The 17,786-nt window shown below is 42.2% G+C and overlaps 1 protein-coding gene across 15 annotated transcripts in view; it reads left to right on the forward strand.

The window, feature by feature from the left end:
- Positions 1 to 17,786, forward strand: part of PTPRT (protein tyrosine phosphatase receptor type T) — a 530,400-nt gene that overhangs the window by 409,561 nt on the left and 103,053 nt on the right. For all 15 annotated transcript variants that reach the window (XM_072917006.1, XM_030288709.4, XM_030288699.4 and 12 more), the window contains exon 11: positions 1,294 to 1,396. In XM_072917006.1, coding sequence (XP_072773107.1) covers positions 1,294 to 1,396 — 103 coding nt within the window. The remainder of the gene's footprint in view (positions 1 to 1,293; positions 1,397 to 17,786) is intronic.

Consider the following 17,786-nt stretch of genomic DNA (forward strand, 5'->3'; position numbering starts at 1 on the left):
TTAAGATCCCTTCCAACCCAAACCATGCTGTGATCTCCAGCATCTCCAGTGATCTCTGGTGTGGAAGACCACTGGGGATGTGTCTCCTTTCAATGAGTCACTGCTTCCCCTTGATGGAGAGCACCTTATTCCAGAGAAATCCTTCTTAAGCAGTTGACATTCACTCTGAACGCATTCCCAGCTTATTGACAGGGAAGCCAGCAGCTGAGCTGATAATGGCAGCCCTTCTTGACAGTTTTCAGGCTTTTAGATAAAAATCCCGATTGTAAACAGGATTACAGTGGAAATCACTATGAGAGGATTAAATATGGGATCCCCCACAATGCAGCTTGCCCTTGTGAGCTACAGATGAATTATTTGTATTAATTCTTCTGTTTGCTTTGTACTTTAAAGTTATTTCAGCAAAACCTGCATCTTTGGAACAAATTTGTGCTGTTCTGACCTCATGATCTCTTCAGGTCTTCAGCAGTAAAACTTGTCCCAAACAGATGCCTGCTCCTGGGGAAGAAAGAAGCAATAAGTGAAACATAATTCCTAAGGAAAGTTGTCCTACTTTCATGGAATGGTCCTAAGAGAAGATAACAAAGCAGAAGGGGAAAGTAGAGTTTGGCTGAGTGGGTTTTTATTCAGTGGGTTTCTGTATTGCTTGGGGGAACACGTCAAGGATGGGGTTGCTGTGGCTGGGCACTGCCCAAGGGTGGCACTGGGATCCCTGCAGCTGCCTGGCGAGTCAGCAGAACTCAAGCACCTGGGTAAAATGTCCTGGGTTTGGGTGCAAAAATAACCTGGCTAATTTGTGCTCCTCTCTTTTCATCTTTTGTGTTTCCTATCACACCCTCCAGCCAATCAAGGAGACACAGCCTAAGTCTATGCATTAAAATCTCTTAAGATGTGAGAGGGCAAATCCACTGACCAGAGCAGGGAAAAGATTCAGGATTCAGGATTTTCTTAGCTCTGCCACTGATTCACTCATCCTAATAATTAGGAGTTTTTTTATAATGTCTATGCGGTTTTCTTTCCTCACTTTTAACACTGAAGGAATGATCCCATCTCAAGGCTTTACTAAGTCCTAAAAATTTAAGACAGGATTTTCAAAAGCAGCTTGTCTGATTGTCCAATTCTCATTTAATTGTAATGGAAAAAGAGTGTACAAATATTTAAGCAGTTTTGATCATTCTGGTCCTAACACTGGGAAGTATTTTGATCTTCCATTTGAGAACTGTTAATATGATGCTGCCATCCCTACCAAGGGCAGTGGCTGGTGCATAATGAAGCGTTTTTGTTCTGCTGCAGCACCATCCATGCCCGAGTACGACACGGACTCTCCCCTCAATGAGACTGACACCACCATCACGGTCATGCTGAAGCCTGCTCAGTCCCGGGGAGCACCTGTCAGGTGAGTGTTTTGTCTTTTCACAGTTCCCTCCTCTTCTTCCTCCCCAGGCTTCCCTCACTCCTCTCTCATTCTCCTCTGATAATGGAGCTGCTGAAAGCAAGCCTAAAAGGCCAACTCAGCTGTTGATTCTGCCTTTCACATTCTCCTTTCATGAATGCTTCAGCCTCCTTACCTCCCGCTGTTAGCCTCCAGGAAGGATTGCTGCTAGCACTGTCGGGGTTATTACCCTCTCAGCATCACTTCAGATGCCTTTGCAGTGCTGGAGCACAGCGGGACGTGGAGCTGGAGGCTGAACATCCCCACACGAGGGTGGAGGAGGCTCCAGATCTCCATCCTGCCCCCTCTGCCATGATGAACAAGGCCTGCTGGTAGCTATGGTAGGAATGCCTGCCCTATCTTTAATGCTTGTCCCGGTGTTTGCTCAGTTTCTGGATTTAACACACTGCTCACATTCCTAATCCAGCTGTGCTGCGGGGCTGGCTCTGCAGTGAAGTCCAGAAAAAGGAATTTTGATTTAGTGAGGCTTTGCTAGCACAGACAGCAGATCCTGCTGCAGAGTAGAGGATTTATAGATCACAGAATCATTAAGGCTGGAAAAGACCTCCAAGACCATCGAGTCCAGCCTTTTACCACTGACCACCTTACCAACCAGACCAGAGCACTGAGTGCCATCTGCAGTCATTTCCTGAACACCTCCAGGATGGGGACTCCACCACCTCTGTGGGCAGCCCCTTCCAATGCCTGACCACCCTTTCTGTGAATAAACTCCTCCTGCTATCCAACCTGAACCTCCCCTGGCACAACTTGAGGCCGTTTCTTCTTGTCCTGTCCCTTGTGGGAGCAGAGCCTGACCCCCCCTGGCTGCACCCTCCTGTCAGGGAGTTGTGCAGAGGGAGAAGCTCCTCTTTGAGCCTCTTTTTCTCCAGGTTTAACAGCTCCAGCTGCTCCTCACATGTCTGAGTCTCCAACCCCTTCCCCAGCTCCATTCCCTTCTCTGGACACACTCCAGCCCCTCAATGTCTTTTTTGCGGTGAGGGGCCAGAACAGGACAGAGGACTCAAGGTGGGACCTGAGCAGTGCCAGGTACAGGGGTGCCATCCCTTCCCTGGTCATTTAGGGGCAGGGAGGTGCCCAGGCACCCATGGCATAGAGTGGGCACCTTGCAGGGAGCCTTGCTGCCTGCCTGAGCTGGGTCCTGCTCTGAAAGGTGACATGTTCATGTGGGACACTGCAGGTTGTTCCCTGACTTGGGGTGCTGTACTCATCACTCTCTTCCATCTCAGTGAATTTGTGTTTGGTGCAAGGCACCAGCACAGATGAACAAATTTCCCTTCTGAGCCCACACTGCCTCACCTCTTGCTACCACTCCTCCTGCCGGGCTCCTGTGCTGAGAGCAACCATTGGAATCGCTTATAAAAACAGTGGGTCCTGCCTTGCAGAGGGGTCCAGCAGCTGTTCATTACCTACCTGTGGGATCTTCAAGCTTTTATCTCCAGTTTTCACAAGAGACTCATGAAGTTTTTCCCATGGGTGTTATTTTAAAAACACCATAGTTCCCCCTTTCATAATGGGTTTCTTTCATTTTGGGTCTCTGTATCCCACTGACAGGTTCTTAATGCTTTTGAAGGATGCCCACTAAGTATTCAGGAGCAAATTGCTCCAGATGCAAACTACTGGATTTAATTAAATATCCTATATCAGTTGGTGGTCCCCCATCTGTGTTGTGGCTTAGCCCCAAATTGCATTGACAAGCTCAAAAAAAAAAAAAAAAAATCATTCTTTAGGACTAAGCACCATCCCTTCTCTGTATTTCAAAGTTTGCTTTTCAATCTCTGGTACTCCATATGAGCAAATTTAGGAGCCTATTTTCTGAGTCCTTTAGGGATGTTTTTTTCCCCTGGAAAAGAGCAGTAAAATCACACAGCTTTGTTTTGTTTTATTTCTTTATATGGGGGAACATTCCTGTATCTCGTTTTACCACCTGCTGTCTTAGCAGTGTTGCTATTTTGTCTTTTTATTGAAAAGTCTTGTGATTTCTCTCAAAGTCGATTTACTGCACTTTAACTGCATTCAGTGAATAATGCCTTTTCCAGCAAATGCATCTGTACATAAAATTGGTAGAGATTTTTTATAAATTTTCATTCTGATTTCTTTAATTGCATCGTAGCCTATTACACATGTTTGCAGAAAGTGCAATATTTACATGCCACATCAAAGTGATAAAATTATTTCCTATAATGAGTCCATTTCATTGACTTACAGATGTGTGTATGAAAAGCAGAAGGGCAGAGGGAGTAAGGGGGAGGGAGTCCTGGGGAGAATTTTAGCTTTTTATTAACTCTGACAGGCTCAGAATTCTTCCCCTGTAGAACCATCCCAACTGTTCTTAGGTTAACCTAAATAAATCCAGTTAATTCAAGCTTCAATTCTCCCAGACACTTCCCTTTTCTTTCAGTCTGTTCTTCACACTGCCCCATTTGTGAAATTTTCTCAAAACACCATTTCCAGAAATGGGTCCCATTCCCTCAGAGAGAGTTCAAAAGAACAACACGAGTGACCTATTGTGAACTGCTTTTAGCACTCATTACACAAAAAGGAGGTGGATTTTTCTCCTCAGTGTGTTTTATTCATTCAGCTGAGATCAAATGCTCTTTGCTGTTGTCTGGTTAGGTGTTCTACCTTTTGGTAGTGTGGGGTTTCTTTCCCTCATTAATTCCCTGTGGTGTGGTGCCATGCTCTGTCCAGTTGCTGAAGGCATCAAGGCAAGCACAGGTTTGAGACAAAGGACTGAGCCACCTGCCTGCCCAGCAGTGAAATGGTGCAGAGGATCCTGTCCAGTGGAGTCCTGGTGGGATGCCTTCTCCTGGCCTCCCTGGTGGATGTGACCATGATTTCCTGGATCCTTCATCTCCCAGCCTGCCTCAGATGGGGCTGAACAGTTCCTGAGAGGAGTCTGAAGTGGATTTCCATCACACCTTCCTATGGAAACTCTGCTGCTCAGAGCTTTCTCTGGGCAGGAATAGGTCAGCTCCTTATCCCATCAACCTGAGAGTTTCTGCTCTGCAGTTCTCCAGTTTTTACTATGGTCCCTCCAAACTGTGAAGATGAAAAACAATTAATATACAGTAATTATTTTAATATTTCCTCTTCTGTTCAGGAGATGGTGAGTTGGAGAACATGTAAGGATGTGACTGTAAGGCAATATCTGTACCTGGTCTTGAGTTATTTCATTGTGCTGTAGCAGAGAGATGTAGCATGGGCTGCAAGAACATCTTCAGAATAATACAGGAGGATATTTAAAATAAGATTAATTGTGTTTTCATTCATCTGAAATGGAACTACACCAAATCCAAAGTCACTTTCAGCATTAAGACACTTCTGATGTTCCCCAGTGCTCATGATAAATAATTTAAATGTGGCTGTTTATAAAAGTAACAATCATGAACTCGGCTTTGTTAATTATCTATAGATAACAATGAGGACTCTTTCATGCAGCCTAATAGGATTAATATAAACTTAGATATTCTTTGATCTATTTTTTCCTACTGCCAAAAGAAAGCCTCAGCAAGCAGAAAAATTCTCCCTTGTGGCATAAGCGTTTAATTTTTGCCTTTATTTTTCGTGGTATAACCTGCAGAGTTTGACTCCACATTGCCCTTTAAAAATAACTTTTAGGTGTTCTTACATCAATCTAAACCATGTGAATGGTGCTATGATTGATTTGCTGGAGGCTGACATTCATCTATAATACATTCACAAGAGGAAGGAAGAATGCAAGTGCTCTCAATCTTCACTCCTCAACTCTTTCCTGAAAACCTTCAATGAGATTTTGAGGATATTTCTGCCTTTGAATCTGTTATTGTCAGGCGGGCTGAGTTAGTCCTTCATAGATTATTCACATATGACATCTTTAGGCCTCTATTTGAGAATTTATATCCCACTCCCAGCTTGGAAATAACACTCTGAGGGGTTTTATCTGCAGGACATGTCCACAGGCTGGTTTTCGTGTGTTGGATATTTGAAGGTCCATCTGGTTTATTAACACGCAGCTGGTTCTGTCCATCTACCTATAATACTGTTATGGAGAAAATCAAATTTCCAGAGCATGTGTTAGTTCTGAGGATTTCAGAGCTTAGATAAATGCTCCCCTTAGGTGTGATTGCCTTGTCAATACCCTGCTCTGCGTGGTGGAGCTGTAGGACACTGCAGAAGGACGTTGGAGAAGAGCCTGCAATTATTTTGGGGTGGAGTTCAGAAAATAGAAAACTTTTTTGTTGGAGCAATATGGATTTAGTCTCTCTTCCTGCAGTTCTCAGGGGTGTGTCAGTAAATAATCTGTGATATTTTTTTATGTGCCAGCACACAGTTACAGATTGGTCAGTTTATTAATTTACATCTTAAAGGAAATACATAAATCTGAATAGGAGAAGAGAGTTTAAATATTTAAAATATATTAAGAAGCACTGAGTAAAGGTGAAATAAATCTTTTCATATCAACAGCCAGCCAGGAGGAAAAATTAATTTGTATAGACCAAGCTCCATGTTACACTTGAGAGTTATTATTTGATTATTGATCTTCCAAGCATGAAATAAAGGGAAATTTTGTTATACGTGATGCTAAAAAATTTAAGAGAAGACAGCTGTAGTGTTATTTACAGAACATGTAAGAACAGAGGGTTTTTTCTGGTTTTATACTCACACTATTCTCCCAGGAAAAAATCCTATTGGATGTATCTGTGCACTTAATATTCTTCCATGCAATAATGAGTAAAACTTTCCTGGAAGGAAGGGCCATGCTATTGCTTCCATCTTATGTTAGAGAACTTAAGTAAACTAAAGTAGCTAAAACTTGTCTTTCTATCTGCAACAAAGTAAAAATGGAAAAAATTTGGAGCCATAGGCTCAAAATTTAATCTCCAGGTAATTCTTTCTTTCCTGTAATTTTGGGCAATACCTGTTCATCCTTCATGCCTTTCCTTCATCCCTCTCCCTTGCATCCTTAGTTGGATTTTGCCTTTACTGCACAGTACTTCTTCCCTTACAAAGGAGTGGTTTGCAAGCCCAGTGACCTTGATTCTGGGGTGGAGAAGCTCTAAATTCACAATATTTGCTGGTGCTTTTGCTTTGCTCTGCCACTGGTGGCTTTGGTTTGTAGATCTCCATTAGTATAGAGGGAGCAGTGCTGCTCAGATCTCTGCTTTGCAGCTTCTTTGTGGCATCACATGAGCCTGCCTCAGGCATTTAGGCTGATAATTGATTCATTAATGCCAGAAAAGGGTGGCAGTTTCTAGTTCTTAAAACTCCCACTTAGAGTACCTTGTATATGAAAATAAAGACTAGAGTGAAGGAGCAGGAAAACAATAAAAGGGGTGCTAAGGGTGAAATTTTCATGCCTTTTGTAATTCAGAAAGTTAAGATTCCCTTGATAGGCACATTCTTAGTACTTAGAAAAGAAAATTCCTGGTCTGCTTTTTCTGAGCTCCTATTTAAATGTCTGCATCACATGAGTTGGTTGATTCAATAGAGGGCAAGCAATTGTCACTTTTAATTTTGTAGTATTTAATGTCATTTTTAATTTTGTAGTATTTAATGAGAAATGAGATTATCAATCTAGGCTTCTGCTATAATAAACTGCATTATCTGTATTAATTAACATTTCCTATAATATACCTCAGGGATATTGTTCTGAAATCATTCAAGCTGAGTTTCTCCTGCCTGACACTCTGCCTTCAATTTACCTAAGAGTTTGGAGGTACATAAAGAAGTTTCTTCTTAGAGATAAACCAGATCTACATTTTCTTCAACTGCATGTGAATGTGAGAGAAGGAAATTGAGAATTTGGGTGAAAGCCATTAAGTACTTGAAATTATTATGAATATTAAGGTGCTTTGCTTATTGTATCAAGAGTAAAGCAAAATGGAGATACAGGTGTGGAAGGTACAACCATAAGTATCAGGAAGGAATATTTAGTCTTTTGTGTAACATGGCAGAATTAGTTGAATGGGGGCTTAAATGTTTTGTTTAGTTCCCTGAAGAGTCAGGTGTTAGTCCCAAAAAGTGAGGTTAAAGGGCATTTTGGATCAATTTTATCATCTGGTACAGGAAATGCATTTTCCTGCTGGATCAGCACAAAGGGCAATTGACTTTCAGTCCCCTAAAGAGGAAAAATCTGCCTTTTACCATTTGTCAGCTATCAAAACCATGGCCATTTTCACAGCCTGGGTGACCTGCTGTGTCTTTGACCATTCCACAGGGGGCTTTGGCAGTGGGCAGAAATGGGAGAGGAAAGCCATAAAATTGGTGTCTATTTGAATGATAATATTTTAACAATCAAATTACACGTGGAGCAAATTCTTTGGTGTCAAGCAGCATTTTATTAGTGCTACAAGGAGGCTTTTGCTAACACTTTTTAGTGTTGAGAAGATCTGAGGATACTGAGTATGGGAAAGGTTTTTTGCATAAATCTTTTATGCCGACTACATAAACTGCCAGATTTAATTCCAGCAACCAACAGGTTAATGAATTATGAGCTTTAGGCTGATATTCACAAATTGATGGCCATCTCCACACATCAACCTGTCACCCTGTTAGATGAAGGAACATGAGAAAATACCCATGGTTCCAGTTTGAGGGTTTCTTTTCCCAACACATTTCTTTGCTCCCCAGCTCTCAGAGCCACTGTGCCCCTTCCTGGTTGTCACAGAATGAAAGGGTAATAACAAACAGCATGAAAGACTTCAAAAATCAGAAACTCTGACTTCCAGGAGGTGTCACAGTGCCAAGCCTGTGGCAGCTTTTGGATCAGACCCTTTGATGGAATGAGCTGAGCTGGGTCACAGCTGCTCAGGAAGATCCACAGGAAGGACCTTGGCTCTTTTGGAGGATCATCAAGGATGATTTACTTAATTGAAGCAGCTCCTTGAGGCACTTCAAATGAAGTGGGATGAGTCTGAGCACAAGTCCCTGGCAATTGTCCACCCCTCAGGAGCCCAGGCTTCCCCCAGCCAGCTGTGCCTGTCCCAGGAGTGAGGTGCTGGGTTCAGAGGACAAGTGGCCCTTCCTTCTCTGCTGCACGTGGCAGGAGATGTTCACACAGGCAGGTGCCCCTCGATGTGTCTGTAACAACAGAAAAACACAATAAAAGGGAAGATGAGCAAGCTCTGCTCTCCTGTTGCAGACTAAGGCATTTCAGGATTTAATTATACTACAGGTATATAAATTCCGGAAACGTGTTAATGCTCCCGTGATTAAAATTATAGAGGGCCTAATTGAAAAAGCATGAACCGAATTGAAGAATTCCTAATTATAGTTTGCTTTGAGGTGTTAATTTCCTCCATAATGAATGCGTAATTTCTTGGAACTAGAAAATGGGGTTGCTGCACCAGTGCGTGGGATGCAGATGGAATGAAGGGATTATCATAAATGCAGCCAGACAATTCTCAGGAATAAACCTCTGCAGCCATGATGCTCTTCTGCCTCCCCAAAATTTCAGCTTTCCTTGCACTGTGGTTTTCCAAAGCAAAAGGCAGAGCCAGGAACGGTGAAGGATTTGCTTGCAGTGCAAAAGAAAAGGGAAATAGGGCTGGTGTCACTCAAAGTAGTCATGGTGCAAATGGGGAAGGAGGAGAGAAGCAGAATGTGGAGTATTTCTAGTGGGAAAGCCAAACAGTAAAAGAAGAGGAAATGCCAATTTCCCTTGTGGCCCACCTTGACAGATCCCTAAGAAATTGCAGGAGCTGATGTAGATGTAGGTTAAGGGCTTTTTTCTGCCAAAGGACACAGCCTATGTGTAATATTTGCTCTTTTGTAAAAAATACTCTCAGTTTTGAAGGGAGCTGGTGGGCTACAGAATTGTCAAATGCAATCTCATAACATTTTAATCCATCCCATTCCCACTGTGGTCGGGGTGGGAGGTGTTTATGGATGAATTTCTGCAGAGAAGTTCTTATCCTTGGGACTTTCCCACTCCCTCTGTCCTCAATTTCCCTTCATTCTGGGGCAGGAGATGTTGTAGTGAAGGCACCATTTTAGATTTCTCCCTGGTATCAGACGCATGATAATTTTGCACTTTCTGAAAAGCAAAACATGTGCAGAAAAGGTGGAAAGGAGCTGGTGGATACTCCTGCAGCTTCAGGTGCTGAAAATCTGTGCTAGCCTTCCCCAGGAGAGCTCATCATCATTGCACATTGACCACAGGACTGGGAGTAGTTGAGTAATGAAGTTTATCAGAAGGCTGTAAACAGAAAAGATTCCCTCTTTCTTTCCTAGTGTTTTTCTTAGCCTCTTAATTTAAAAAATATCCAAACAGACATGACCTCAATAAAATTATGTTTCTAGTGTTCTGTCTTAAGAAAAACATCAGATTCCTCTGTGTGGGTTTTCCCTGCATAGCTGTGTCTGTGGAAAAGGCAGAGGAAGCTTGAATTCCCAGCTAGATTATTTCTGCATCCAAATGAACCTAATTTGATGGAAGCCATTGGAAAAAAACAAATTAATTCTGACTGAGAATATATGCAAATACCCCCATCTTTGTGCTCAAGCTGATGCTTTTATGGAGGGCATGGCAGGAGGTGCTGGACAGTCCCTGTGAGGGTTTGCCATGGTCTCTCCTTGCCCTGCAGGTTGCCCAAGAACCACTTTGCCTCTTCTTGTCCTTCAAACTTCCTCCTGGTCTTAAACCAGCACTTGCTGAGGATGACAGGACCTCAGCCAGCGATGCCTGTCTAATACAGAGCAACATTAACAAAACAGAGGTGGGGTTTGGCTTATTTTTTTGTAGATTAAACAGATGGCAGGTGGCTCAGGAGAGAAGAGACACCTCCAAAGCCACTCACTCAAAGCTCCTGTTGCAGTGAAAGCTGTATCTGTCTGCACTCATTATCTTTAATCTGCCAGCAGAAAACAGCATTGAACTGGAGAGAGGGACTGGGCCAGTTCCACCAGGGAGCAGCAGCTATTATGGCTAATCTGGATTGCAAGCCAGCTCAGGTTTATGGAGATGGTTGAGATAATGGAACACAGAGCTTTTAAATGTCCTCTGAGTTTTTTGTTTGTTTTTGTTTATTTGGGGTTTTTTGAGTTGTTTTTTCTTGGTTTTGTTTGTGTTGGGGTTTTTGGGGGTTTTTTTGGGTTTTTTTTTGGGTTGGTTGGTTGGTTTTTTTTTTTTTTTTTTTACTTCCCATAAGATTAAATGGAGAATTTAAAGCATTTAAGAGTGCACAAGTAATAGGACACATGTACAAGTAAACAGATGCAGGAGCAGCGTTCTGGTGGGCTGGGGATGGTCTTTCTGCAAGTCTGAAGTACATCTTTTATTAAGGTAAATGATACAGCTGGGGAAAATGGCCCTTTAATACACAAATCCTTCTCTATGGTCAGGGAATACAGTTGTGTTCTGAACAGCTCCTTAGGTTCTGTGCATGTTATCACATTGCTGTTTGCTGTGTACAGCTGCTGTGGTGATGGCCAGACTCGCTTTCAGGGCTACATGGGAATATTTGGATTTTTGGATACCTTTCCATAGCCTCTTCAGTCAGAGAAGAGTCATGGTGGGTGGAACCTTATGAGGTTGGAAACATTGATTTTAATAGACATATTTATGTCTAGGTACATACATAGGTGCACACAGGGGTGTTTAGATGTGCATGTATAGAATCATTGAAGCACAGAATTATTTGTGTTGAAGGAACCTTCAAGTTCACCTGGTTCCAAGACCCTGCCATGGACAGGGACAACTTCCCCTATCCCAGATTGCTCAGAGCTGCATTATTTAAACCATCATTATGGGCACAATGTTGTTACTGGTGTTTATGGTCCTGTTGCATCTTTTCTGTGGTGCAATTTTAAGACAGAACCAGTCTCCAAACTCCTCTTTCCCAGCACTGTCTGCTCCTCCCTTATCACTGCAGGTCACATCTCTAGTGATGCTCAGAAGTCACATTTTTCTCCTTTTTTCCCCGATTTGAAAGATTTGGTAGGAAGAGCATGTGTTCAGACTGGATACTCCAGACTCCATTAGACAGGACATATTGGCTGGTGGGTGGATGGAGGAATATTGGACAGGAAAGTGTGGATTTGTTTACATACAACTGATGCTGTGATATCAGAGTCACATTCCCAGCCACTGTTTATATATCTGCAGCAGTGGGATAATTACTGTACCTTGGGTTCTGTCAGGATAAAACATATGCAACCCACAAAAGACATGGAATATTTGACATTACACTGTCACTTTTTTACTGAAAAACCCACCTAACCACCATCAAAAATCCCTAAAACCCCAAGCAACCCAAAACAAACAACCTTCCCACACACACACCTTCCAACAGAGTTTTCATTTTTTCAGTCAGCTGTGGGAGTTGGATGTGAGACTGCAAAGGAATTTCAGACAAAGCATCCTGGCCAAACACAGAATTTGTTAGAGTGACACTGTCAGGATGCTTTTCTCTCGGAATCTGAGGTATTGATGATTCCAAGATTGGAGAAAGTCTCTGTCTTTCAGCCCCCCTGCCAAAGAAGAAGCCATAATTCGTCTGTGCTGGTTTCAAGGTGGTTTATTCTGTTTATCTCTAACATGTTCTGCTGCCCTGCCGCAGCTCTGTCCTGCAGGGCAGCGTGTGGGGCTCTGCCCTCAGTGGGATGTTACAAACATTAAATACCACAAACTACCTGTGCTGGATTTACAGTAACGTGCCAATATCTGTCACCTACGTTGGACAGTGTGTCCCCAGCCTGAACCAACAGAAAAATGCCAACACTACAGTGAAACATGGAGGGCATGAAGAAGGAGAAAAAGGACAAGGCACACCCAATTTCCTCCATCTTGTCCCCTTTGGACCCCTTATCTAGAATCCTAAAATTTTACTTTTGCACCCGTGCCACACTTAATTATTACTCATATCAACCCCTCAGAGCTTGTAATTCATCCTGTAAGATTGAAAACTCTTTTCCATGGACAGAGATCACAGACAGTGTCTCTGGGGGCTCTGTCCAGGGGGGTTCCTGACCCCTGCCAGGGTCCCAGACCTGCCAGGGCAGCCAGAGGGAATCCCTGGAGTCCCAGACTTTTCTACAAATACAAACATTTTATTTGCACAGTTGCTGAAATAGATGCCACTGCCTGCCCCACAGGCAGCTCAGCACAGCTCCTGCTGCTGGCTGGGGACAGCACAGACCCATCTCTCTCCCCTGTACAGGAACCACACAGTCATTAAACATCCTCACTTTTCCTGGAGCCCATTCCAATCACTAGAGAAATTTAACAAAGCTTGAAATTTTAGCGATAAAAGAATGGCCATGTGAAAAGGATGACTGCAAATGGTTTTATCCAAGTGTGAAATCGTTACCTTTTGTTTCATGAATTTCAGGGTCTGACATGGCCTGGTAGTATATCTGGAGCACTGAGCTGAATATGAGAGTGGAAGAAAATGTGAAGAGACTCTCTTCCCAGCCTTCTTGATTATTAAATGGATTTCATTATTATTGGCTCTATCTCAGCAGGTTTTTTTAATCACAATGGCAGTAATTACCATCTCTCTTCCTATGCCATTTTTTACAAATTTGGCTGAATTTGAATCTTTTTTTTTGGTATTCTTCAACTTTAGTGAACGTAGTAGAAGAGTTGTTTAATTTAAATGACTGTTAAAAGAACACGCAAAAATAACTCCAAAATGAAGGCTCTGGTGTGAATAACTTTGCAATATGAGAGACTATTTCCTCAAGCAGCATCACTATTATCAGCTTTATTTTTGTGAATGCCTTGCAGATGTGAGCAAGCTGATTGATGGCAGTGCAGCCCAATATTCATAATGGGCTACTTTTTGAGTCTTTGAAACAACCAAGCACATTCCAGAAGATGACACTGTAGAACAATCTCTTTTTTCCCCCTTATTTTCTGCATGAAACTGTTTATTGAAAGCAAACCTTTACTTCAGCATATTATATTCTGCATGGAGCTGTTCCGGAGTGCAATGGAAACAGCAGCAATCTTTAATTGATTTTAATGTGTTTCGAATCAGTTCTTAAATAGACAGAAAATTGCAGAACAGAGCACTGGGTCCTGTCAGGGCGTCCTAGGTGGCTGTGAAATGAAGTTCATTATGGTTTGTAGATTACTTTCAGAGCTTCTGATTAAAAATGCTACTGGAGGTACTGAGGGTGACATTTTAGAATATGCGGAGGCAGTAACTCAGTTCTCAGGAATATATTGGCACCTGTTGGCACCCAGAAAACTTTATGAACATGGAAGCTCTGAATTATTAAAGAAATATGGATATTGATCTAGTACCAATATCCAACTGTGACGGACAAAAACTCTCTAACAGTTTAAAGTTAGAAAGTGTGTGTTTATTGTGTGTGGGATCACTCCCAAATACACACTTCAGCTTCCAGGTGATTACGGAGCCCTTTTATCCATACAAGTATTAAATACCCAAAATACAAATACATATTAATCATTTTGGTACATCCCATTCCCTGCTTTGGATGCTAATCACTCCAAAAGCTATTAAGCATGAAGTTTGTTCCTTGAAATGGGTCGGTGTCCCTTTCATGGGGAGGGGTCCCAAAATGAGAAAGTAAATGAAGCCTTCCTCATTCTGACTTTTCTACCTTTTCAATGCAAATATGACAAATGAACTCTTGGTAGAACTCCCATTCCTTGTCTTCAATTTGTTTCAGAACAGAGGAGGCCACAATTGTCTTATGCTCCTAAAAGCAATTTGTTAGTTTCTATATTCTTCATTATAAACCCAGCTAAATAAACATTGTATTGGGAAGCAATCAATTATTAGTTAACTACTAATTCTTAACTTCATCAACGCCTTCTCATTTATTTTAATTAACTCTAGTAAGGCTTATCTCTAACTAAAATCTTAGCTCCTCTAAAATCTCTAAATTTCTTAAAGTTTATGTTTCAGCTCTCTGGGGAGTTGACTCTCAGGTGCCTGAATGTTTGATTGCAGGAGCCTGGTCAGGAAATTCAGCCTTGGAGCCCAAGGAAAGCAGTGCTGCAGTGGGTGCTCAGAGCAGTGAGTGTCAGCATCAGCCTTTATGGCACTTACCCTTGAGATTTGTAAACTTTAGGGAAATGTCTGTTATATAAAGCTTTTTTAAACTTGATTTGAGTTGATTATTTTACAAAATCTCCCATATGCAGATTCATAGTGGGGCTGGAGGCACATTGTGAAAAGGATCTATTTACAGTTTAATGTCACCATTTTTTAGGGTAAATAATACAGATTACTGATATATGGAGTACCTTCCTTCAAAATTCCCATTATTTTATTTCTTACTGTCTCTGTGGCAGAATTCAGGCTTTGATCTCGCTATCTTTAAGAGTGGGAAATAAAGATGTTGATGCAACTCTTGTGTCTCAGTGTGCATCACTGAAGGCAGCTTGGCCATAAAAGAAGCATCTGCACTTCCAATGGCTAATCTGAATTCTAAATGTGGGTGTCAGGCAGCACATCAAACCCTCTCCCATTCCAGTATCCTGGGAGATGGCTCCATACTGTCAGAATAAATGTGATGAACCTTCAGGGATATATACAGATATACTTACTTGGGCTCAACCAAATTTAACAGGATCACAAGTTAAATGCAATGATCAAATGATAAAAAGCTGGTGCTCAGTATCTGTAGCTGGAGTCTTCTGTGGCACACAAGGGAAAAGAAGCTGAAGTGGTTGTTTGTCCCTCTACTTATTGTACCTTTGTCCCTGTTCATGTGCTGCTGATGCATTTTCTTTACCTCTGGGCAGGTCAGAGAGTATTTGGGATTTATTTTCATGGGTTTTGATGGTCTTTTTTGAAATAGATGGATCTGTTCCTTCCATGGGTTATGTGCAGGAGTGGAAACTCAATGTCCAGCTCTACATCAGCTGCTACATCCCCACATGGGGAGGCACAAATCCTTCCTTCATTTTCTCCTTTTTGTCCTTCATTCTTTGAATTAAAATAACCAGTAACAAGGAAACCACTACTCTCTTATTTCCTGTAGCCTATCAAAGAGTTATTCTGGAAGTAATGTGTTCATCTGAGCTAGAAGTGGGAAGTTCCTGTTCTCTTTAGGATGAACAACAAAACCAGCTCACAGTAGTCTGCTAAAAAAAACCCACTACAACATCAAGCTGTACTAATTGCCACTTATTTTTGCTCCCTGGGAGAAAATAATATTGGAAATAATATATGGATGATAATAAATTTATGTGTTAAATGAAAATATATTAAATCTTTATATGATGTGAAGGGAAGTTTAATAACAAGATTGGTCCAGAGGGAGTACTCAGCTGCTGAAACATTTTTTCTTTTAAGCTTTAATAATTCAGGTGAGTGGATCACTGCAAGGTTACAAAGAAATTATATTCCTTTTCCTACCCTCTCACTATCAAGAGTGTAGTGAAGGTTTCACCTTGTTGATGTGCCAGGATACCAAAGTGCATGGGCCAGATGTTGGATGTTGTATGGAGAGCTCTGACTCAGCTTTTCCTCCCCCTATTCCTGTGTATCCTATATTCAAACTTTGAGACTGATCTTAATACTTAACTTGTGGACAAGTATTGTCTCACTACATCCTAAAAAAACCCAAAAAAACCCAAAAAAACAAACATAAAAACCCCAAACAAAACAAAACAAAATTAAAATGAGGAAAAGGAGATCAGGATCCTGAGGCAAACAGAGAGATCTCCATCACAGCAATGGGCTGTGACTGGGAATGTTGATTTTTTTTCACACTGAATAGGGAACTCATCATTTAAAAAATTACCTTGTAGGTGGTGATAAGGGCACCTTTCATTCCCCTGCAGACAACACTTCTGCTGTGGCCCATTATGGTGGGTGCTTTTATCAGTGATTTACAGCCGAGCTGTCAAAAACTTTAAAAAGCTTCTATTAAATTGATGTGGATTTATCTATCTAAGACCTTTGAAATTTATAAAGGAGCCCAGTTTTGGCCTCCTTTTCTAATCAGAGTGTGCAGCTGCACACAGGGCAGTCAGCTCCCCAGCCTTCTAGGAGGTCAGGCATTTGTTTTGTGGCCCAGATTTGAGAATCCCTCGAGAGCTGTCTGCAGAGCAGAGCCTGTGGATGTTTAGAAAGCAGTCCCTGGTGTTTTTTACAGGGACAGCAGTGTTATTTGGCTGCTCCAAAGTGGGCTGGGGTAGCACTGGGAGCACAAAACCCCTGCTAACTACCACCCTGCAGCACATCCACATGTGTTTGATTGCAGTGTTTCCAAATGTGTCCTGACATTAAAAACTGGAATGCAGGAGGTAGTGTGGCTGTATCATCTTTCATTTTACTGGCACTGAAATTGTTATCTCGTGTAGGAGTTTGAATGCCCTGTTTTTGTTGTCTCTTTTAATGTCATTTCTTTGTATGACACTGACTCTCACATCCAGCTGGGCGTTTGCAGCTGAGGCATTGATTCCTGCCAGGAAAGCCATGGTAGCTGATCCTGGCTGGAAGCAGCAGCTTTGAAGCCTAAGATGGGGAGAGCCCCAGGAAATCCATGCTACTGCCTACCTGGTAGATGGAATAAGAGCTATTGAAATAGTTTGGATATCTCCTCCTTATTTTCATTGCCTGCTTGCCTTTTTTATCCTCCTTTCCAGTACCACTTTATGGAAATCCACTCCTTTCCCTTGTCTGTAATCACACTGGTGTTACAGAGTTGTCAGGGATAGCAAATGGCAAAGGGTAGACCCTGCTCAGCCCTGACCCAGAGATGTGAGTGCAGTTGAAGGGCTCCTTTAGGCCAAAAGGGCAGATCCTCCTCACCAACTTTATCCTGAGTTAGTGCCCAACCACGAACTTAGGGATTGTGGTGCATCCCACCATGTTCCCATCTTCTGAGCAAAGCTGGATTAGTTTTACTCTGCTAAGAAATGTTGTAGTAATGCAGATGGTTTGCTAAACTTTAGGGTGGGTAACAGGACATTTGCTGCTCAGAATTCCCACAGCAGTTCCATTTGGGTGTAGGATTGGTGGGTTTTTGCTCCAAGTTACAAGAGCACCTCAGTGCTGTGCTGTGAAGCGCTTCACTGGTTAATGCAGAGAAGCTGATCTCTGAAAATGCCCTAAAGGCAGGCAGGGAAATTCTGTTCCTAGGTATAAACAAAATAGGAGGAGAAGAGAATAACACAAAACAAAACAAAACCCCACAATGATCAGGGAAAAAGAAAAAAGAGTCTGTGCCAGTCTGTGTCCCTGCTGGGATGAACTGGGAATCCTGCCCTTCTGGAGGGTCTGGGCAGATCAAACAGGATCGGAACAGAAAGTGAGACCCAGAGTAGCCATTTGATAAGGGAACCGGAGCTCAGAGTGATAATCTTCAGCCCAAAGTGAGCTTTGAACTCAGACATGCTCCTGGCTGCTTGACCACTTCCTTTGAG

The sequence above is a fragment of the Taeniopygia guttata genome, chromosome 20, assembly GCF_048771995.1.
Source record: "Taeniopygia guttata chromosome 20, bTaeGut7.mat, whole genome shotgun sequence".
Classification (NCBI taxonomy): Eukaryota; Metazoa; Chordata; class Aves; order Passeriformes; family Estrildidae; genus Taeniopygia; species Taeniopygia guttata.